Source organism: Pseudophryne corroboree, assembly GCF_028390025.1.
Source record: "Pseudophryne corroboree isolate aPseCor3 chromosome 3 unlocalized genomic scaffold, aPseCor3.hap2 SUPER_3_unloc_48, whole genome shotgun sequence".
Taxonomy (NCBI): Eukaryota; Metazoa; Chordata; class Amphibia; order Anura; family Myobatrachidae; genus Pseudophryne; species Pseudophryne corroboree.
This window is the reverse complement of record NW_026967539.1, coordinates 756,520-781,057: the sequence shown is the minus strand read 5'-3', so window position 1 is coordinate 781,057 and position 24,538 is coordinate 756,520. Positions and strand designations below refer to the sequence as shown.

The window sequence follows — 24,538 nt, the reverse complement described above, 5'->3', positions numbered from 1 at the left end:
CATATACAGCCTCAGTCACACACAGTATACAGGTGTCATATGTCACATTACTCAGCACAATATCCTTGTGTGTCCTAGTCGCATTGCGTACAGGACACATTTTTGAAAAAAAGGCACCTCACGGTTGTATGGGGAATTGAGCCTAGATGTATGAGAACTGTATGTAAAATAATCATTATATACTTCATACAAGATCACATACAGTATATACGTGAAGTAATCATTATATATTATATACCTAAGACTAGCTTCTATATATGTGAAGTAATCATTATATACAGTAATATTGTAATGAGTGCCTACCATGACCTTGAGCTTACAGAACTCACTTTGCCTCAACTATAAAGCCCCTTTCCCAGAAGTATAATTGATCGCTGGTTCTTGGGGGCCACTAGCATTTCAAATCTAAGTAGTGTAAGCTCAAGCTCATCTATACTATATTTAATAGAAACAGGACACCTCAGAGACAACTAAAACTATACAGAAAACAGCATGCCAGATCTTCAGTATAGCACCAGCAAACTTCACGGCAGAGTATGCTCACCAGTTTAACAAAGTTATAATAATTATTTTGCTGGATAATTCTCTCAAATAATACAAGTCTTTTCCACCATAGAGAATTGAGGATAAGTTACAGATTTTTGCATGTATACATAAATAAATACCTTATAGAGAAATATAACACAGTTATTTCCAATAGCACAAGTATATTTCAGAGTAGTTATTTGCAAACAGCTAATGGATTTCCTGAACAGTGCAAGTAAATTGCAGAGCAGTAAGCTATTGAGTAGATAGTAAGAATAATCCAGATGAATTACACTATAATGAAATGGCACACAGTTCTTTTCATTAGACACAAATCATTAGCACTCAAGATACCTAGCATATATCTCACAAAGTCCAGGTTGGCTTCACCATACAAAAATATTAGCAGATAGCAGCATTTCAAAAGATATAGGTAGTTAAATTTCTTCGAGCAGGTCAAAGCTGGAATCAATGTATCAGGACAAGACTAGATCAGACTGATTACAACCCACAACAGAGACTCCCTATAAGGGCTGAACATCCAATCAGCATCTAAGAACCAAGTAGCAAGATTCTAACTCCAGCTACAGCAATCAGGAGTAAGAATGAAGCTCAGCAAAATGAGAACTAGTCTGCACAGCATACTGGTTACCAGGAGACTGATTAGATCTCACAGAACTGATCTGATTTACTAAGCTGCGCTTATTATTATTGCTAACAATTATACACCTTAGACTACAAGCTTATGCTGAATATAAGTTGTGCCAGGAAATGGAGAGCTGCTATGTGTTATGTGTGTCAGGTAACAAGAAGAGCTACTGGGTCTTATGTGTTTCTGGTCACTCTGCTGCTGGGTGACGTTTCACTCATACCTGTTGGTCAGGGGTCCTATGAAGGGATTGGTAAGCAGTTGCACAGTTGCTTTCGATGCAAATAATAATCCAACTTTGACATTTTCATTTAGTAAGGCAGAGTCGTCCTTGGGGCAGTCATTGGAAGGTGGAGTTCTGGAGGGCGCCGGAGGCTGTGTTGGTACCATGATTGAACTTTCATGCGGTGAGTACTCGGTGACATTTGCTGTGATCATAGTGCGGTTGTCATAGTAGGAGAAGATTGTTGTGAAGCTGCTGGAATCCATGGACCGGTTCTGAAGTTCTTGGAGAAGATTTGATTCTTCTGTCATGGTGTATAAGTAGCTGGGTATGATCGGGACTGAGAACAGAAATGATTGTTAGATGTTACAATGGAAACATTCTCTGTGAGAGATATAATCAGATGCAGATATTCAATGTCCAGCTACTCTATACAGGTCTGTAGCTATATCCAGGGCAGGTGCTAGGGTGTTTGGCACCCCCATACAAACTTTAAAATTTGTGCCCTCCTACAATGATGCCCTCTTGAGATGCCTATTTACAAACACCAGATTGTAGCATTAGCACCCACCCTGGAAATATCACTAGCCATTGATAGTTTCACACCAATGGTTAACCCACCAATTACCAAGCTTTTTCCACACCAAAACATTTGGCATCCAATTACCCGTGATAGTGCCGTGGGCGTGAAAAATGTAAAATGTATTTCTTTATTTCTTTTTTAAATATATGTTCTCTTTTATAACACTTAAGCAGAGCCGGCCCTAACCAATATGATGGCCTAGACAAGATTTTGGCTGGTGCACCCTGGCAACGCTGCTAGCTCTGCCTCTGACCCTGCACCCCTTTCCCAGAACCATCACCCCTCACCCATACTAGTCCTAATTTTGGTGCTCCTACAACCTATATTTTAAATGGAAACAGTACACACATTCAGCGCACAGCTCAAAAGGGGCGTGTTCTTGCTGGGAAGGGGCATGGCCACACAATAGTATCACCAATTCAAATTACGCCACACAGTAGTGCAATTTTATATCATGCGATAGTGTCGCTTACACGTTACATCACACAGTAGTGCCACTTTACCTTATGTACGCCACTCCTCACAGTAGTGCCCCTTATTCACATTACATCACACAGTAGTGCCCCTTATTCGCATTTTACTGCACCATATTGCTCTTTAGTCAGACCACACAGTAGTGCTTTTTCTGTACATTAAGCTACACAGTAGAGCACCATATACACATAATGCCACACATTAGTAATGCCGTTATACACATAATACCACACAGTAATACCCCTCACATATATGACACACATTATTAATGTCTGTATAAACATAATGCACCTTACACATTATGCCAACCTTGATTAATGCCGATATAGACATAATGTCACTTACACATACGCCGCACATTATTAATGACCTTATACACATAATGACCACATAATGTCCCTTATACATACGCCGCACATTATTAATGCATTTATACACACGTAATACTCACACATAGGCTGAATACTACTGCACAACCAACCCACAGCACTAACACGGCCGCTAACACTGTGACCTCTGCCTCTGCTTGGATACAGGTGTGTCCTCATACACCTTGCCTCAGTGCGCCATGCAGCAGGAGATGCCTGGCGTGAGTCAGCTGGCAGCTCTGCTAACGTTGGGTGCCATTTTTGGACGAAAATGCGTCTTATTTGCATTAATATGTGGCTAGGATGCACAAGCAGCTTCTACTGATTAAAATTGTATGCAGCATGCCTATATTCTGTGTGTGACCATGTCTGTATCTGCATACAGAATGCTACGTTAGTGTCAGTAATAGGATATGTGGTATGCCTATATTCTGTGTGTAACTGTGGCTGTATCTACATGCAGAATGCTATGCTACAGTGTCAGTAATAGGATATTTGGCATGCCTATATTCTATGTGCGACCGTGGCTGTTTCTGCATGCAGAATGCTATGTTACAGTGTCAGTAATAGGATATGCAGCATGCCTGTATTCTGTGTGTGACTGCGGCTGTATATGCATGCAGAATGCGATGTAACAGTGTCAGTAATAGGATATGTGGCATGCCTATATTCTGTGTGTGACTGCGGCTGTATCTGCATATGGAATGCTATGTTACAGTGTCAGTAATATGATATGTGACATGCCTATATTCTATGTGCGACCGTGGCTGTTTCTGCATACAGAATGCTATGTTACAGTGTCAGTATTAGGATATGCAGCATGCCTATATTCTGTGTGTGACTGCGGCTGTATCTGCATATGGAATACTATGTTACAGTGTCAGTAATAGGATATGTGGCATGCCTATATTCTGTGTGTGACTGCGGCTGTATCTGCATGCAAAATGCTATGTTACAGTGTCAGTAATAGGACATGCGGCATGCCTATATTCTGTGTGTGACTGCGTCTCTATCTGCATACAGAATGCTACGTTACAGTGTCAGTAATAGGATATGCGGCCTGCCTATATTCTGTGTGTGACTGCGGCTGTATCTGCATATGGAATACTATGTTACAGTGTCAGTAATAGGATATGTGGCATGCCTATATTCTGTGTGTGACTGCGGCTGTATCTGCATGCAAAATGCTATGTTACAGTGTCAGTAATAGGACATGCGGCATGCCTATATTGTGTGTGTGACTGCGTCTCTATCTGCATACAGAATGCTACGTTACAGTGTCAGTAATAGGATATGTGGCCTACCTATATTCTGTGTGTGACTGCGGCTGTATCTGAATGTGGCATGCTATGTTACAGTGTCAGTAATAGGACATGCGGCATGCCTATATTATGTAAGTGACTGCGGCTGTATCTGCATACAGAATGCTATGTTACAGTGTCAGTAATAGGACATGCGGCATGCCTATATTATGTATGTGACTGTGGCTGTATCTGCATACAGAATGCTATGTTACAGTGTCAGTAATAGGACATGCGGCATGCCTATATTATGTATGTGACTGTGGCTGTATCTGCATACAGAATGCTATGTTACAGTGTCAGTAATAGGATATGTGACATGCCTGTATTCTGTGTGTGACTGCGGCTGTATCTGCATACAGAATGCTACGTTACAGTGTCAGTAATATGATATGCGGCATGTGTATATTCTGTGTGTGACTGCGGCTGTATCTGCATACAGAATGCTACGTTACAGTGTCAGTAATATGATATGCGGCATACCTATATTCTGTGTGTGACTGCGGCTGTATCTGCATACAGAATGCTACGTTACAGTGTCAGTAATAGGACATGCGGCATGCCTATATTCTGTGTGACTGCGGCTGTGTCTGCATATGGAAAGCTATGTTACAGTGTCAGTAATGGGATATGTGACATGCCTATATTCTGTGTGTGACTGCGGCTGTATCTGCATGCGGAATGCTACTATATGTTACAGTGTCAGTAACAGGATATGCAGCATGCCTATATTGTGTATATGACTGAGGCTGTATTTGCATATGGAATGCTATGTTACAGTATCAGTAATAAGATATGTGACATGCCTATATTCTGTGTGCGACCGTGGCTGTATCTGCATACAGAATGCTACGTTACAGTGTCAGTAATAGGACATGTGCCATGCCTATATTCTGTGTGCGACCGTGGCTGCATCTGCATACAGAATGCTACGTTACAGTGTCAGTAATAGTATATGCAGCATGCCTATATTGTGTGTGTGACTGCGTCTCTATCTGCATACAGAATGCTACGTTACAGTGTCAGTAATAGGATATGTGGCCTACCTATATTCTGTGTGTGACTGCGGCTGTATCTGAATGTGGCATGCTATGTTACAGTGTCAGTAATAGGACATGTGGCATGCCTATATTATGTAAGTGACTGTGGCTGTATCTGCATACAGAATGCTATGTTACAGTGTCAGTAATAGGACATGCGGCATGCCTATATTATGTATGTGACTGTGGCTGTATCTGCATACAGAATGCTATGTTACAGTGTCAGTAATAGGACATGCGGCATGCCTATATTATGTATGTGACTGTGGCTGTATCTGCATACAGAATGCTATGTTACAGTGTCAGTAATAGGATATGTGACATGCCTGTATTCTGTGTGTGACTGCGGCTGTATCTGCATACAGAATGCTACGTTACAGTGTCAGTAATAGGACATGTGGCATGCCTATATTATGTATGTGACTGCGGCTGTATGTGCATACAGAATGCTATGTTACAGTATCAGTAATAAGATATGCAACATGCCTATATTGTGTGTGTGACTGTGGCTCTATCTGCATACGGAATGCTGTGTTACAATGTCAGTAATAGGATATGTGGCATGCCTATATTCTGTGTGTGGCTGCGGCTGTATCTGCATATGGAATGCTATGTTACAGTATCAGTAATAGGATATGCGACATGCCTATATTCTGTGTGTGGCTGCGGCTGTATCTGCATATGGAATGCTATGTTACAGTATCAGTAATAGGATATGCGACATGCCTATATTGTGTGTGTGACTGTGGCTGTATCTGCATACGGAATGCTGTGTTACAATGTATACTTGGAAATCACTGTAACGTAAACATAGAAACATAGAATTTGACGTTAGATAAGAACCACTTGGCCTATCTAGTCTGCCCCTTTTTTTTATCCTTTAGGTAATCTCAACCCTTTCTGAACCGTAATTTTTTGTAAGGATATTCATATGCCTATCCCAAGCATGTTTACATTGCTCTACAGTCTGTTAGCCTCTAAGACTACAGTTCAACATAGCATTTCGGATGCAGATACAGCCACAGTCACACACAGAATCTAGGCATGCCACACATCATTTTAATCAGCAGAAGCTGCTTGTGCCCCTAGGCATACCAAATGCCCTAGAGATTGGCCTAGTTTGCCTATACCTAGGGCCAGCTCTGAACTTAAGGCCCATAAACACTAGAAAACTTGAAAGATGCACAGTGTGTAAGATGAGCGATTTCCCTTGAACTCCCTGAAATACGGGATTGAGCGCACACACAGCGATTTTACAGACGATTTGAGCGATTTGCTCTGCTGGGACTAAGGAGACTGGGCTGCATGCATGAACGACTGACTACCCACTTCAAATGACCATGGGTGCGCGCATCGTTCATTGTTCGCCGTGTACACACTAGACCACAGGTTCTCAAACTCGGTCCTCAGGACCCCACACGGTGCATGTTTTGCAGGTCTCCTCCCAGAATCACAAGTGACATAATTAGCTCCACCTGCAGAACTTTTAAAATGTGTCGGTGAGTAATTAATACACCTGTGCACCTGCTGGGTTACCTGCAAAACATGCACTGTGTGGGTTCCTGAGGACCGAGTTTGAGAACACCTGCACTAGACGATTTGACCGATAGATCGAACACAACTGTCGTTATCGCTCAAGTCGCTGAAAAATATCTTCTAGTGTGTATGGGCCTTTACAGTACTATATGCTAATCACCATAAATTGTTTCATATAGGCCAGCTACACAGGAAATAGATCACACGTTATATCATTTATAGGCCAGCTGCACAGGAAATAGATCATATGTTATATCATTTATAGGCCAGCTGCACAGGAAATAGATCACACGTTATATCATTTATAGGCCAGCTGCACAGGAAATAGATCACACGTTATATCATTTATAGGCCAGCTGCACAGGAAATAGATCACACGTTATATCATTTATAGGCCAGCTGCACAGGAAATAGATCACACGTTATATCATTTATAGGCCAGCTGCACAGGAAATAGATCACATGTTATATCATTTATAGGTCAGCTACACAGGAAATAGATCACATGTTATATCATTTATAGGTCAGCTACACAGGAAATAGATCACATGTTATATCATTTATAGGTCAGCTACACAGGAAATAGATCACACATTATATAATTTATAGGCCAGCTGCACAGGAAATAGATCACACGTTATATCATTTATAGGTCAGCTACACAGGAAATAGATCCCACATTATATAATTTATAGGCCAGCTACACAGGAAATAGATCACACATTATATCATTTATAGGCCAGCTGCACAGTAAATAGATCACATGTTATATCATTTATAGGTCAGCTGCACAGTAAATAGATCACACATTATATCATTTATAGGTCAGCTGCACAGTAAATAGATCACACATTATATAATTTATAGGCCAGCTACACAGGAAATAGATCACACATTATATAATTTATAGGCCAGCTACACAGGAAATAGATCACACATTATATAATTTATAGGTCAGCTACACAGGAAATAGATCACACGTTATATCATTTATAGGTCAGCTACACAGGAAATAGATCACACATTATATAATTTATAGGTCAGCTGCACAGGAAATAGATCACATGTTATATCATTTATAGGTCAGCTACACAGGAAATAGATCACACATTATATCCTTTATAGGTCAGCTACACAGGAAATAGATTACACATTATATCATTTATAGGTCAGATATTTAGCATGAAGTGGATGGATATGCCTCAGCCTGTCTGTCATATACAGTGTGACAAGAGTGGCTGCAGTTGGTGGCAGGGTTGGGAAGGCGTCTCTAAAGCCCGACGCCTTTCTGCGATGCACACCGTCCTTACCGCATTGCACCGGACCTGGATGTATCAGAGTTTATTAGATTAGTCAGGAAATACCCTCCGTAGATCAAAATAAAACTATCCCTATAGAAATCCCTGAGCCAATGAAATCACCTCATACAGGCGGTCTCCAGACACAACAATGTAATCACCCCATACAGGCGGTCTCCAGACACAAAAATGTAATCATCCCGTACAGGCGGTCTCTAGACACAACAATGTAATCACCCTGTACAGGCAGTCTCCAGACATAACAATGTAATCACCCTGTACAGGCAGTCTCCAGACACAACAATGTGATCATCCCATACAGGCGGTCTCCAGACACAACAATGTAATCACCCCGTACAGGCGGTCTCCAGACACAACAATGTAATCACCCCGTACAGGCGGTCTCTAGACACAACAATGTAATCACCCTGTACAGGCGGTCTCTAGACACAAAAATGTAATCACCCTGTACAGGTGGTCTCTAGACACAACAATGTAATCACCCTGTACAGGCGGTCTCCAGACACAACAATCACCCCATACAGGCGGTCTCCAGACACAACAATGTAATCACCCTGTACAGGCGGTCTCTAGACACAACAATGTAATCACCCCGTACAGGCGGTCTCCAGACACAACAATGTAATCACCACGTACAGGCGGTCTCTAGACACAACAATGTAATCACCCCGTACAGGCAGTCTCTAGACACAACAATGTAATCACCCTGTACAGGCGGTCTCTAGACACAACAATGTAATCACCCCGTACAGGCGGTCTCCAGGCACAACAATGTAATCACCCTGTACAGGCGGTCTCCAGACACAACAATGTAATCACCCCGTACAGGCGGTCTCTAAACACAACAATGTAATCACCCCGTACAGGCGGTCTCCAGACACAACAATCACCCCATACAGGCGGTCTCCAGACACAACAATCACCCCATACAGGCGGTCTCCAGACACAACAATGTAATCACCCCGTACAGGCGGTCTCTAGACACAACAATGTAATCACCCTGTACAGGCGGTCTCTAGACACAACAATGTAATCACCCCGTACAGGCGGTCTCTAGACACAACAATGTAATCACCCCGTACAGGCGGTCTCTAGACACAACAATGTAATCACCCCGTACAGGCGGTCTCCAGACACAACAATGTAATCACCCCGTACAGGCGGTCTCTAGACACAACAATGTAATCACCCCGTACAGGCGGTCTCCAGACACAACAATGTAATCACCCCGTACAGGCGGTCTCCAGACACAACAATGTAATCACCCCGTACAGGCGGTCTCCAGACACAACAATGTAATCACCCCGTACAGGCGGTCTCTAGACACAACAATGTAATCACCCCGTACAGGCGGTCTCTAGACACAACAATGTAATCACCCCGTACAGGCGGTCTCCAGACACAACAATGTAATCACCCCTTACAGGCGGTCTCCAGACACAACAATGTAATCACCCCGTACAGGCGGTCTCCAGACACAACAATGTAATCACCCTGTACAGGCGGTCTCTAAACACAACAATGTAATCACCCCGTACAGGCGGTCTCCAGACACAACAATCACCCCATACAGGCGGTCTCCAGACACAACAATGTAATCACCCCGTACAGGCGGTCTCTAAACACAACAATGTAATCACCCCGTACAGGCGGTCTCCAGACACAACAATCACCCCATACAGGCGGTCTCCAGACACAACAATGTAATCACCCCGTACAGGCGGTCTCCAGACACAACAATGTAATCACCCCGTACAGGCGGTCTCCAGACACAACAATGTAATCACCCCTTACAGGCGGTCTCCAGACACAACAATGTAATCACCCCTTACAGGCGGTCTCCAGACACAACAATGTAATCACCCCGTACAGGCGGTTTCCAGACACAACAATGTAATCACCCTGTACAGGCGGTCTCTAAACACAACAATGTAATCACCCCGTACAGGCGGTCTCTAGACACAACAATGTAATCACCCCGTACAGGCGGTCTCCAGACACAACAATGTAATCACCCCGTACAGGCGGTCTGTAGACACAACAATGTAATCACCCCGTACAGGCGGTCTCTAGACACAACAATGTAATCACCCCGTACAGGCGGTCTCTAGACACAACAATGTAATCACCCCGTACAGGCGGTCTCTAGACACAACAATGTAATCACCCCGTACAGGCGGTCTCCAGACACAACAATGTAATCACCCCGTACAGGCGGTCTCCAGACACAACAATGTAATCACCCCGTACAGGCGGTCTCCAGACACAACAATGTAATCACCCCTTACAGATGGTCTCCAGACATAACAGTGTAATCACCTCGTACAGGCGGTCTCCATACACAACAATGTAATCACCCCGTACAGGCGGTCTCTAGACACAACAATGTAATCACCCCGTACAGGCGGTCTCCAGACACAACAATGTAATCACCCCGTACAGGCGGTCTCCAGACACAACAATGTAATCACCCCGTACAGGCGGTCTCCAGACACAACAATGTAATCACCCCGTACAGGCGGTCTCCAGACACCACAATGTAATCACCCCGTACAGGCGGTCTCCAGACACCACAATGTAATCACCCCTATGAGACGGTCTCCAGACACAACAATCACCCCATACAGGTCTACTGTGACTACAGAGTGCAGACATAACCTGCTGTATGTAGAGTTATTCACAGGTGTGTCCTCATACAAATATACAAATATCCACTTTTACCCTAGATTGTGCTGTTTTTCCTCCACTCTGACTGTTTTGAGCCTAAGCTCACTTAAAGTGTACTACACATAGAGGATTACTGTCTTGGTGCACTAGGCAGGGCTATTTGGAGCACTCTGAGGATAGGTGTTTGTGGACAGATTGTATAAACCTTCCAATATGTGAAATTACAAAATCATTATATAGGGAGTGTTCAATTGTGTGCACTGAAAGTGTGCGCTCCTAGAAAAGTGGGTGTGGACCTACAACAAGGGGCTTGGCACCAAAAGGAATGCCATATCCACAAGCCTCATTTTCATAATGCTTTCTATACCAACCCCCTTTATACCAGCCTCCTCACCCACTCCCCAGCTCATGCCAACCTTTTTCTTCTCAGTCCTCACCCACTCCCCAACTCATGCCAACCTTTTTCTTCTCAGTCCTCACCCACTCCCCAACTCATGCCAATCTTTTTCTTCTCAGTCCTCACCCACTCCCCAGCTCATGCCAATCTTTTTCTTCTCAGTCCTCACCCACTCCCCAACTCATGCCAACCTTTTTCTTCTCAGTCCTCACCCACTCCCCAACTCATGCCAACCTTTTTCTTCTCAGTCCTCACCCACTCCCCTCAGCAGTCACAGCCAGGCTCCTCTTCCCAGGCTCTGTCCTCCGAGTAACAGTGCTCTCTTCCACCTCATGACCCCTCTTCCCGTACTCAGCACTATACAGCTCCTCACTTCAATTTCAAACTGCTTTTCTGAAGACAGGAAGAGGCAGCGGGTGATGCCAGAAATGGGTGACAGGGGAGGAAGTGGGTAGCAGAAGAGAGGGGTGACAGGAAACGGCAGGGGTGACAGGGAGAGGTTATCAGAAGAGAGAGGTGACGGGGAAAGGCAGTGGGTGACAGGGAGAGGGTAACAGAAGAGAGAGGTGATGGTGAGAGGTAGTGAGTGACAAGGAGAGGGTAGCAGAAGAGAGAGGTAATGGGGAAAGGCAGTGGGTGACAGGGAGAGGGTAGCAGTAAAGAGAGGTGACGGGGAAAGGCAGTCGGTGACAGGGAAAGGGTAGCAGAAGAGAGAGGTGATGGGGAAAGGCAGTGGGTGACAGGGAGAGGGTAGCAGTAAAGAGAGGTGACGGGGAAAGGCAGTCGGTGACAGGGAGAGGGTAGCAGAAGAGAGAGGTGACGGGGAAAGGCTGTGGGTGACAGGGAGAGGGTAGCAGGGAGAGAGGTGACGAGGAAAAGCAGTGGGTGACAGGGAGAGGGTAGCAGAAGAGAGAGGAGTAGATAAAGTCAACCTTTCTGTCAAACTTGACAGTTGTTAACGCCCCCTTGCCCTAGGACCCGCCCCCTTTTAATATTAAATTATAGTGTTTTATATCGCTTAATATAAAATTAATATAAAATTTATAGTGTTCGATATTAAACCGTATTAAAAATTGTCGCGTAACACCAGTCGCAGAGTGTCGCGCAACACCCCGTCGCAGAATGTCACATATGACACACACTTTAAAATACATCTTTTTTTTTTTTTTTTTTTGTAACACAAAATGTTCTTACATTCCAGCAGCTGAAACTTCATGAGTCACACATGTTACAGTTTTAAAAAGGATAATCACTAATGACCATGACCATTCTTAGAAGCAAGGGTTCATCACACATGGCACTAATTTAAAAGGTCATTTTAAAATGTCACAAAGGTCATTTTAAATGTCACAGAAACCCCTCAGAAGCCACGATGTACAATTTAACCATGACAATTCTTAGAAGCAAGGGTTCATCACACATGGCACTAATTTAAAAGATCATTTTAAAATGTCACAAAGGTCATTTTAAATGTCACAGAAACCCCTCAGAAGCCACGATGTACAATTTAACCATGACCATTCTTAGAAGCAAGGGTTCATCACACATGGCACTAATTAAAAGATCATTTTAAAATGTCACAAAGGTCATTTTAAATGTCACAGAAACCCCTCAGAAGCACGATGTGCAAATTTGACCATGACCATTGCTTATAATTTGACCATGACCATTTTCGATTGTTATCTCTGTAGAGGAACATTAGCACCACCTACAGGTTTATGTGTTAACTCAAATCGGATTTTTCCAACTTTTGGATTCATTACATACCATAATGAGATATCATGGTGATGGGTCCTAATCAAATCAGTAAGCCCGTGTATATTTATGGAATCATAAAATAATTTTGTATTCATGTACAAAGACAATATTTTTTGTAATTTTAGCTACAAATCAGTAAGCCAGTGTATATTTATGGAATCATAAAATAATTTTGTATTCATGCACATTAGTTCATAAGAACTTCTGTATAATGCTTTTTATAAATTCATTTTATTATTAAATAATTTATGCGCTTTTTATGAGCCTCATATTCTACAGTATAAGATATACCCATTTGGAATGACTTCCATTCAATCTATACAAGTAGTTTAGACCACTCAGGATTTTTATTTTTTTTATTTATTTATTTATTTTTTTTATTCTGTATATATAATATAAATGTATTTGGTATGCGTTTGATGCACTGTGTATGACATTTAAGAAACAGCTAAAAGATTATATCTTTATTGTAACTGAAAATATTTATCACATTTACTAAATTATAGACTAGAATTTATATATTTAAAAGTCCCGCCCAAGCATCTTGGAAATGTGGGACGGCGTACCACAGGTTGGTGGGGGCCATATGGCTCACAGCCAGTGTTATAAGAACAGACCACATCACTGAAGTGCACTGAGAAGAAATTTCAACTGAAGCCGCACAGCTATACACACTTGAAGTTATAATGGTAAGTGTTGTTGTTGTTGTTGTTGTTATTATTATTATTATTATTATTATCATAATTATTATTATTATTATTATTATATTTATACATATTGCATTTTTTTTTTTTTTTTTATTTATTTTACAAATATGGCTCTGAATGCTGTTTAAATATGTTGTTTCTATGCCACGATATACACACTGTTACACGATTCTGTCCTGCCATTGCATCCTTTGTTTTTAGGCATACATGTATAATATGTTAATATTTCAAACCTATTGTACAAAGCGCATTATGCACTCATATGTGAAATGCATCGCTAAACAGCAACATCAATGTGGGTATACCACATTGATGTAGTTGTTTAGCGATGCATTGTAACACATAGAACATATAGTTTTAATAATGTGGCTGTCTGAATGTTATTTAAATATGTGGTAATAGCGACATCTAGTGGTTCATTTTGGGAATGCGCCAACACAATATTTCAACTAAAATTAACCGTCTCTCATTTTCAGAGACAGACAATGCAGAACATCAACAACAAAAACACTTTCATGGTTAGAAACAGATCTTCTTCTTCTGATGATGATGATGCTTTGCCAAGTTATCAAACCTCTCAAAGTAAGCTATGTCTATAAAGGACATTGACGCGTTTTTATTTATATTTCAAGTTTAAATAGTATGAAATTATAGTCAAGGTCTACAATTTGTTCATTTTTAAAAGTTTAAATAGTATGAACGTACAACAGTCTGGATACATTGATAAGTAATTATTAAATAGTAATTATTAAATAATTATTATTTTCTCATTTTTATTTCCCACGATTTGACAGTAATCACAAATACAGAGAATCTCGATTTGTCTGTTGATAGTCCCTTTGGCTTAGACTTCAGCGCTATACCGGATTTTAATAATATTTTGGAATTGGCGCCAGATTGTGAGTAACATGATATCTTTATTTATTTTTCATTTTATTTTTTATTTTTCCACGGCTAAAGAATTAAAAATAAACCTTGTACAGTTGTGCTGATTTGTTGTCAACTGTACACACTTTATATTCTCAGTAATGAATCGCTTTTTCATGTTATTCTAATTTTATACCGTATGTAATATTTTTTATTTTTTATTTTTATTTTTCATTTTTCACCGGCTAAAGATGCCACAAAAATGGATGATGCGACGGCTGATGTTATTCTACGGGATATATTGAACAAACCTGATTATTGTCACAACACATCTATACAGAACAGCAATGTTGTTGATGAGCAACCGTTTTTCCCACACGCGACAGGGGGTCGTGCTAAAACATTCGAATATAAAGCAGGTGTGTAATCAAGAACTGTTATATGGTATATTGTTATGCGTTGATTTAAATGCTGATTTTCAGGCAGCGTTGTTTATATTTATTTTATAATATATGTATTACAGATGACGCTGTAGCAATGCGTTATGCGCCGACGATACCATCAGGATGTGATACAGTAGCGCAAATACCCCGTCTTAGTACAAGCGGGAAAATATCAAAACGCACAACCGCCGCTGAAACGGAAAGCCATCAATTCGCAGCAGCAGGTGTGTAATCAAACACTGTTATATGGTATATTGTTATGCGGTGATTTAAATACTGATTTACATGCAGAGTCGTTTATATTTATTTTATAATATATGTATTACAGATGATGCTGTAGCAAGACGCTATGCTCCTTTGATACCAACAGTCAGTGATACATGCGCGCAGATACACAGACCTAGTACAAGCGGGAAAATATCAAAACGCACAACCGCCGCTGAAGCGGAGAACCATCAATTCGTAACGCCGGCAATTGTACATAAGGACGTTGCTAGGTCATCAGTTATGGCTGTGCATAACGGCTGTATCGTCCCGAACAAACGAAAGCCAGCTCGACCAAGAACGAATGAGAGAAGTCATAATTCAACATTTACAGATCTGAAAAGAAAATTGTCATATTCCGAAAATGATAAGCCGCAACGGAGAAGGATCGCGTTACAAACTGTATCATGCGTAAGTAATGATGTTGCTGTAACATCAAAACACACAGCGTTTAACACTGCAGACCGGGATGTCGCTGGTAATACAAAGACTGTAAAGGTTAAGAGGGCATCGCGTCTCTCAAGAAGTAATGTTAAGCAATTGTCGCAATCCGCTGTAATCACAATTCCAGATACACAGGTTTGTTCTGAAACAGAAACAAGACACATAGCAGGCATTGGTTTGTTATCAAATATTGACTCAAGAAGTAATGTTAAGCAATTGTCGCAATCCGATGTCATCACTATTACCGATACACAGGATTGCTCTGAAACAGAAACAAGACACATAGCCGGTAATCCTGTGATATCAGATATTGATGACATAAATGGGCAAGAGCTTATTACAAACTGTGTAGAGTCAACGACACAAGATCCGCAGAATAGTTCTGATGAAGTATTATCAGCCGTTGCAGGAATACCTGGTGATACTACAACGGTTGATTGTGTAACATCAATGCCCAATATTTTTACAACGACAGCCCTGGTACACGCATCGGCTGATGCTTGTGTACCGGCGCGAGGGCTAGCGCCCGACATAGTTGATGAATGTCAAAATTCAGAACAATTAGGCCAAGACGCTGAAATACAATTTTACGCGCTGTTGGGTAAGATACGGGAAGATGTTGAGAACATGGGCGTAAAAGCCGGATACTTGTTAAAACACATTAAAGGTGTGTGCCACGGTAGTAAATGTAAACAAGACATTGTTAAAGAAGTTGTTGAGACGTATATGAATGTCATGTCAAAATACATAGATCGGTCGGTTAAGACCACTGAATTTATTAAAGCCAACATACATCATTTTGCAGAAATAAATGAAACTGATCCGTGACTAGGCATGCTAGGCAATGGTTTGAAACGTGTTTTAAATTTAAATGACTGTAAAAAAAAACCACGAATTAAACCTTGTTTAACATACAAGATCTCACAGTTATTCCGACGCGCAAAGGTGAAACAGGCTGTAACAACATTAATCAGATCGAGAAAGCGCAAGCGGCACAGGGAACATGCGGTAGGTGGCCAATTGAGAAAACGCAAGCGGCACAGGGAACATGTGGTAGGCGGTCAGCACAGTGCGAGGCGTGTAGATTTAGATCAATCCCCACCCCATGCATTACCGAATGACGAATCACAGGCTGACAATATTGAGCGCGATGCAAGCCCCATATATGATGATGCAGGCCGTGTTGAGTCACCCGGTAATGACGAAGGTCGGCAACATGTATACTTAGAGGCAATTAACAGTTATGAACGACAACGACCGAATTTCAGAGCCGTTGAGTACCACAATCACTATCGGTTTGTTAATTTGGACAGGGTTACATCATTTGTAGAGGGGGTTCGAGCCATTCATACGGCTATACAGGCCATGCTCGATGGTGTCCTTGCGGGCGTGGATCCGGCCGACCGCGTTCAGCTTAGATTGGAGGGGGGTGGGTTACACAATGCCATCTATTCGCATCGTAAGCCGCAAGAAACATTAGACGCTGCCAGTTTTTTGAATCAGATTACAATCGCTTGCGCTTTCTCGATCTGATTAATGTTGTTACAGCCTGTTTCACCTTTGCGCGTCGGAATAACTGTGAGATCTTGTATGTTAAACAAGGTTTAATTCGTGGTTTTTTTTTACAGTCATTTAAATTTAAAACACGTTTCAAACCATTGCCTAGCATGCCTAGTCACGGATCAGTTTCATTTATTTCTGCAAAATGATGTATGTTGGCTTTAATAAATTCAGTGGTCTTAACCGACCGATCTATGTATTTTGACATGACATTCATATACGTCTCAACAACTTCTTTAACAATGTCTTGTTTACATTTACTACCGTGGCACACACCTTTAATGTGTTTTAACAAGTATCCGGCTTTTACGCCCATGTTCTCAACATCTTCCCGTATCTTACCCAACAGCGCGTAAAATTGTATTTCAGCGTCTTGGCCTAATTGTTCTGAATTTTGACATTCATCAACTATGTCGGGCGCTAGCCCTCGCGCCGGTACACAAGCATCAGCCGATGCGTGTACCAGGGCTGTCGTTGTAAAAATATTGGGCATTGATGTTACACAATCAACCGTTGTAGTATCACCAGGTATTCCTGCAACGGCTGATAATACTTCATCAGAACTATTCTGCGGATCTTGTGTCGTTGACTCTACACAGTTTGTAATAAGCTCTTGCCCATTTATGTCATCAATATCTGATATCACAGGATTACCGGCTATGTGTCTTGTTTCTGTTTCAGAGCAATCCTGTGTATCGGTAATAGTGATGACATCGGATTGCGACAATTGCTTAACATTACTTCTTGAGTCAATATTTGATAACAAACCAATGCCTGCTATGTGTCTTGTTTCTGTTTCAGAACAAACCTGTGTATCTGGAATTGTGATTACAGCGGATTGCGACAATTGCTTAACATTACTTCTTGAGAGACGCGATGCCCTCTTAACCTTTACAGTCTTTGTATTACCAGCGACATCCCGGTCTGCAGTGTTAAACGCTGTGTGTTTTGATGTTACAGCAACATCATTACTTACGCATGATACAGTTTGTAACGCGATCCTTCTCCGTTGCGGCTTATCATTTTCGGAATATGACAATTTTCTTTTCAGATCTGTAAATGTTGAATTATGACTTCTCTCATTCGTTCTTGGTCGAGCTGGCTTTCGTTTGTTCGGGACGATACAGCCGTTATGCACAGCCATAACTGATGACCTAGCAACGTCCTTATGTACAATTGCCGGCGTTACGAATTGATGGTTCTCCGCTTCAGCGGCGGTTGTGCGTTTTGATATTTTCCCGCTTGTACTAGGTCTGTGTATCTGCGCGCATGTATCACTGACTGTTGGTATCAAAGGAGCATAGCGTCTTGCTACAGCATCATCTGTAATACATATATTATAAAATAAATATAAACGACTCTGCATGTAAATCAGTATTTAAATCACCGCATAACAATATACCATATAACAGTGTTTGATTACACACCTGCTGCTGCGAATTGATGGCTTTCCGTTTCAGCGGCGGTTGTGCGTTTTGATATTTTCCCGCTTGTACTAAGACGGGGTATTTGCGCTACTGTATCACATCCTGATGGTATCGTCGGCGCATAACGCATTGCTACAGCGTCATCTGTAATACATATATTATAAAATAAATATAAACAACGCTGCCTGAAAATCAGCATTTAAATCAACGCATAACAATATACCATATAACAGTTCTTGATTACACACCTGCTTTATATTCGAATGTTTTAGCACGACCCCCTGTCGCGTGTGGGAAAAACGGTTGCTCATCAACAACATTGCTGTTCTGTATAGATGTGTTGTGACAATAATCAGGTTTGTTCAATATATCCCGTAGAATAACATCAGCCGTCGCATCATCCATTTTTGTGGCATCTTTAGCCGGTGAAAAATGAAAAATAAAAATAAAAAATAAAAAATATTACATACGGTATAAAATTAGAATAACATGAAAAAGCGATTCATTACTGAGAATATAAAGTGTGTACAGTTGACAACAAATCAGCACAACTGTACAAGGTTTATTTTTAATTCTTTAGCCGTGGAAAAATAAAAAATAAAATGAAAAATAAATAAAGATATCATGTTACTCACAATCTGGCGCCAATTCCAAAATATTATTAAAATCCGGTATAGCGCTGAAGTCTAAGCCAAAGGGACTATCAACAGACAAATCGAGATTCTCTGTATTTGTGATTACTGTCAAATCGTGGGAAATAAAAATGAGAAAATAATAATTATTTAATAATTACTATTTAATAATTACTTATCAATGTATCCAGACTGTTGTACGTTCATACTATTTAAACTTTTAAAAATGAACAAATTGTAGACCTTGACTATAATTTCATACTATTTAAACTTGAAATATAAATAAAAACGCGTCAATGTCCTTTATAGACATAGCTTACTTTGAGAGGTTTGATAACTTGGCAAAGCATCATCATCATCAGAAGAAGAAGATCTGTTTCTAACCATGAAAGTGTTTTTGTTGTTGATGTTCTGCATTGTCTGTCTCTGAAAATGAGAGACGGTTAATTTTAGTTGAAATATTGTGTTGGCGCATTCCCAAAATGAACCACTAGATGTCGCTATTACCACATATTTAAATAACATTCAGACAGCCACATTATTAAAACTATATGTTCTATGTGTTACAATGCATCGCTAAACAACTACATCAATGTGGTATACCCACATTGATGTTGCTGTTTAGCGATGCATTTCACATATGAGTGCATAATGCGCTTTGTACAATAGGTTTGAAATATTAACATATTATACATGTATGCCTAAAAACAAAGGATGCAATGGCAGGACAGAATCGTGTAACAGTGTGTATATCGTGGCATAGAAACAACATATTTAAACAGCATTCAGAGCCATATTTGTAAAATAAATTAAAAAAAAAAAAAAAAAAAAAAAAAAAAATGCAATATGTATAAATATAATAATAATAATAATTATGATAATAATAATAATAATAATAATAATAATAATAATAATAACAACAACAACAACACTTACCATTATAACTTCAAGTGTGTATAGCTGTGCGGCTTCAGTTGAAATTTCTTCTCAGTGCACTTCAGTGATGTGGTCTGTTCTTATAACACTGGCTGTGAGCCATATGGCCCCCACCAACCTGTGGTACGCCGTCCCACATTTCCAAGATGCTTGGGCGGGACTTTTAAATATATAAATTCTAGTCTATAATTTAGTAAATGTGATAAATATTTTCAGTTACAATAAAGATATAATCTTTTAGCTGTTTCTTAAATGTCATACACAGTGCATCAAACGCATACCAAATACATTTATATTATATATACAGAATAAAAAAAATAAATAAATAAATAAAAAAAATAAAAATCCTGAGTGGTCTAAACTACTTGTATAGATTGAATGGAAGTCATTCCAAATGGGTATATCTTATACTGTAGAATATGAGGCTCATAAAAAGCGCATAAATTATTTAATAATAAAATGAATTTATAAAAAGCATTATACAGAAGTTCTTATGAACTAATGTGCATGAATACAAAATTATTTTATGATTCCATAAATATACACTGGCTTACTGATTTGTAGCTAAAATTACAAAAAATATTGTCTTTGTACATGAATACAAAATTATTTTATGATTCCATAAATATACACGGGCTTACTGATTTGATTAGGACCCATCACCATGATATCTCATTATGGTATGTAATGAATCCAAAAGTTGGAAAAATCCGATTTGAGTTAACACATAAACCTGTAGGTGGTGCTAATGTTCCTCTACAGAGATAACAATCGAAAATGGTCATGGTCAAATTATAAGCAATGGTCATGGTCAAATTTGCACATCGTGCTTCTGAGGGGTTTCTGTGACATTTAAAATGACCTTTGTGACATTTTAAAATGATCTTTTAATTAGTGCCATGTGTGATGAACCCTTGCTTCTAAGAATGGTCATGGTTAAATTGTACATCGTGGCTTCTGAGGGGTTTCTGTGACATTTAAAATGACCTTTGTGACATTTTAAAATGATCTTTAAATTAGTGCCATGTGTGATGAACCCTTGCTTCTAAGAATTGTCATGGTTAAATTGTACATCGTGGCTTCTGAGGGGTTTCTGTGACATTTAAAATGACCTTTGTGACATTTTAAAATGACCTTTTAAATTAGTGCCATGTGTGATGAACCCTTGCTTCTAAGAATGGTCATGGTCATTAGTGATTATCCTTTTTAAAACTGTAACATGTGTGACTCATGAAGTTTCAGCTGCTGGAATGTAAGAACATTTTGTGTTACAAAAAAAAAAAAAAAAAAAGATGTATTTTAAAGTGTGTGTCATATGTGACATTCTGCGACGGGGTGTTGCGCGACACTCTGCGACTGGTGTTACGCGACAATTTTTAATACGGTTTAATATCGAACACTATAAATTTTATATTAATTTTATATTAAGCGATATAAAACACTATCATTTAATATTAAAAGGGGGCGGGTCCTAGGGCAAGGGGGCGTTAACAACTGTCAAGTTTGACAGAAAGGTTGACTTTATCTACTGAGAGGTGATGGGGAAAGGCAGTGGGTGATAGGGAGAGGGTAGCAGAAGAGAGAGGTGACGGGGAAAGGCAGTGGGTGACAGGGAGAGGGAAGCAGAAGAGAGAGGTGACAGGGAAAGGCAGTGGGTGACAGGAAGAGGGTACCAAAAGAGAGGTGATGGGAAAAGGTAGTGGGTGACAGGGTAACAGAAGAGAGGTTACTGGAAAAAGGCAGTGGGTGACAGGGAGAGGGTAGAAGAGAGCGGTGATGGGGAAAGGCAGTGGGTGACAGGGAGAGGGTAACAGAAGAGAGGTGACGAGGAAAGGCAGTGGGTGACAGGGAGAAGGTAGCAAAAGAGAGAGGTGACAGGGAAAGGAAGTGGGTGACAGGGAGAGGGTACCAAAAGAGAGGTGATGGGAAAAGGTAGTGGGTGACAGGGCGAGGGTAGCAGAAGACAGAGGTGACGGGGAAAGGCAGTGGGTGACAGGGAGAGGGTAGTAGAAGAGAAAGGTGACGGGGAAAAGCAGTGGGTGACAGGGAGAGGGTAGCAGAAGAGAGAGATGATGGGGAAAGGCAGTGGGTGATAGGGAGAGGGTAGCAGAAGAGAGAGGTGACGGGGAAAGGCAGTGGGTGACAGGGAGAGGGAAGCAGAAGAGAGAGGTGACAGGAAAAGGCAGTGGGTGACAGGAAGAGGGTACAAGAAGAGAGAGGTAACGGAAAAAGGCAGTGGGTGACAGGGAGAGGGTAACAGAAGAGAGAGGTGATGGGGAAAGGCAGTGGATGACAGGGAGAGGGTAGCAGAAGAGAGAGGTGACGGGGAAAAGGCAGTGGGTGACAGGGAGAGGGTAGCAGAAGAGAGAGGTGATAAGAAAGGCAGTGGGTGACAGGGAGAGGGTACCAGAAGAGAGAGGTGATGGGAAAAGTCAGTGGGTGACAGGGTAGTGTAGCAGAAGAGAGAGGTGACGGGAAATGGCAGTGGTTGACAGGGAGCGGGTAACAGAAGAGAGTTGACGGGGAAAGGCATTGGGTGACAGGGAGAGGGTAACAGAAGAGAGAGGTGACAAGGGACAGATAGTGGGAGACAGAAAGGCATTGGGTGACAGGAAGAAGGAATCAGAAGAAGCAGGTATGATGGAGAGAGGCAGTGAGTGACAAGGAGAGGGTGACATGGGGAGGAAGTGGCATGATGGAGAGAGGCAGTGAGTGACGAGGAGAGGGTGACATGGGGAGGAAGTGGCATGATGGAGAGAGGCAGTGAGTGACAAGGAGAGGGTGACATGGGGAGGAAGTGGTATGATGGAGAGAGGCAGTAAGTGACGCGGAGAGGGTGACATGGGGAGGAAGTGGTATGATGGAGAGATGCAGTGAGTGACAAGGAGAGGGTGACATGGGGAGGAAGTGGTATGATGGAGAGAGGCAGTAAGTGACGAGGAGAGGGTGACATGGGGAGGAAGTGGTATGATGGAGAGAGGCAGTGAGTGACAAGGAGAGGGTGACGGGAAAGGCAGTGGGTGACAGGATGAAGCAGAGGATAATGGGGAGAGGGTGATGGCTTGGAGAGACTGATGGTGACAGAGAGATAATGAAGCAGGGGAGAAGCAGAGGGTGAGGCAGTGGGTGACGGGGAGAGATGTTAAGAGACGTAGAGGCAGTGGGTGACAGGCAATGGCAGTGGGTGTATAATAAAAGTTACTTACATTTATTTTTTTTAAATGGTACTGGCATGGCTGGTCCTGTGTAATTAGTGCCCACCCCCATCTCAGCTCCTCTGATTACAGAACTAATTTTTCCACAGAAGCAAATTCTGCCCGCTGCCCAGTAAGAGATGTGCCACCATCCCAGTGCCCATTAGCATCTGCCTGTAATGCCTACGGCTATGGGCGGCTCTGCAGGACCCAGCTTTGCTAGCCATACACACTAGCTGTGTTTGGATCGGTTATTGGAATTGCGGTGACACTTGAATGAGATTCCGGTGCGGCTGTAGCGTTGTTGGCACATAAAGGATAATTTTCCTGCCTGAGTCTATAAAACACCAACCTACAGAAATGTTTCATTTGCCTTCAGCTCTTATGTTCATCCTGTGATAGACACATTGGGGGGATGGAGAATGTGCCCTAAGGAACCGCGTCACTATCGCAGACAGAAGCAGACGCTGGTTTCCTTTCTGATGTGAGTTCTGTGTGATGCATTTGTGATACTTCGTTATTTCCTTGTGATTATGGAGTGACCGTATCTAATAACACCGCTGCTTTGTTTTCCTCGTCTCTTCCAATAAGCTGGGGTGAAAATTCATTTCTCCTTGTGTTCTGACAAAGCAGCAGCACTCGGAGGCTTAGAGATATTCCTAGATTAAATAAAACTATGCTTGGAGCATTTCAGTAATATCATAATAGAATTTTGTGTTTAAAACTAGATTTTAATTATAAATAATTATTTAAATATTTCTACACTTTTTTAACTAATAAATATACTAAAGCAATTTGACCATTGACAGGTTAATAAATGTGGTGATAAAAGGACTGGGTAATCTTCTGTTAAATATCAGAGCAGCACCGATGATCAGACATTCTTCTGATGAAAGTGTGACCGATGTACTGAAACGCAGCAAGACCAATCTGCTGGGCAGCTACTGTACAGCTGTCACTACTATGGGGCAGATACCACAGATACCAATATTTGGACCTTTCCTGGACAGTATACAATTGTGACACTGCAAATATATACTGTACCTGCTGTATGCATCCACTTGGGCTGAGTGTCTTACATCCCTAACTGTTCCCATATCACATACCCAAAAGTGCTGCTAGTCTCTAGAGTTCTTTCATTTGTGAAATGTTTAAATTAATAGTATAAATAATGTTTCTGAAATAGTCAAGGGTTTTATTTTGAGTGCAGGCAAATTGCATTTT

General features: G+C 41.3%; 3 protein-coding genes across 3 annotated transcripts in view; 1 reads left to right on the top strand and 2 right to left on the bottom strand.

Moving 5' to 3' along the window:
• Positions 1-24,538, bottom strand: part of LOC134984301 (synaptic vesicular amine transporter-like) — a 398,788-nt gene that overhangs the window by 201,781 nt on the left and 172,469 nt on the right. Inside the window, exon 2 of the mRNA XM_063949918.1 lies at positions 1,398-1,737. Within this exon, the coding sequence (XP_063805988.1) occupies positions 1,398-1,737 (340 nt within the window). The remainder of the gene's footprint in view (positions 1-1,397; positions 1,738-24,538) is intronic.
• On the top strand, positions 14,672-16,924 carry LOC134984303 (uncharacterized). The gene is made up of 3 exons (XM_063949920.1): positions 14,672-14,833; positions 14,938-15,081; positions 15,186-16,924. The coding sequence occupies exons 1-3, from the start codon at positions 14,677-14,679 to the stop codon at positions 16,391-16,393; spliced, it is 1,509 nt and encodes a 502-aa protein (XP_063805990.1). The 5' UTR covers positions 14,672-14,676; the 3' UTR covers positions 16,394-16,924.
• Positions 17,186-18,962, bottom strand: LOC134984304 (uncharacterized). Its single transcript, XM_063949921.1, has 3 exons — positions 18,801-18,962; positions 18,553-18,696; positions 17,186-18,448 (listed from the first exon to the last, which is right to left on the bottom strand). Exons 1-3 carry the CDS (start codon positions 18,955-18,957, stop codon positions 17,241-17,243), a joined length of 1,509 nt encoding a protein of 502 aa, XP_063805991.1. The 5' UTR covers positions 18,958-18,962; the 3' UTR covers positions 17,186-17,240.

Excerpts from the sequence above, each read along its gene's own strand:
- LOC134984304 (XM_063949921.1), bottom strand. The coding sequence starts at position 18,957 with ATGGATGATGCGACGGCTGATGTTATTCTACGGGATATATTGAACAAA. Across the intron at positions 18,697-18,800 it reads AACATTCGAATATAAAGCAG|ATGACGCTGTAGCAATGCGT; the intron begins GTGTGTAATCAA and ends TATGTATTACAG. Across the intron at positions 18,449-18,552 it reads CCATCAATTCGCAGCAGCAG|ATGATGCTGTAGCAAGACGC; the intron begins GTGTGTAATCAA and ends TATGTATTACAG.
- LOC134984303 (XM_063949920.1), top strand. The coding sequence starts at position 14,677 with ATGGATGATGCGACGGCTGATGTTATTCTACGGGATATATTGAACAAA. Across the intron at positions 14,834-14,937 it reads AACATTCGAATATAAAGCAG|ATGACGCTGTAGCAATGCGT; the intron begins GTGTGTAATCAA and ends TATGTATTACAG. Across the intron at positions 15,082-15,185 it reads CCATCAATTCGCAGCAGCAG|ATGATGCTGTAGCAAGACGC; the intron begins GTGTGTAATCAA and ends TATGTATTACAG.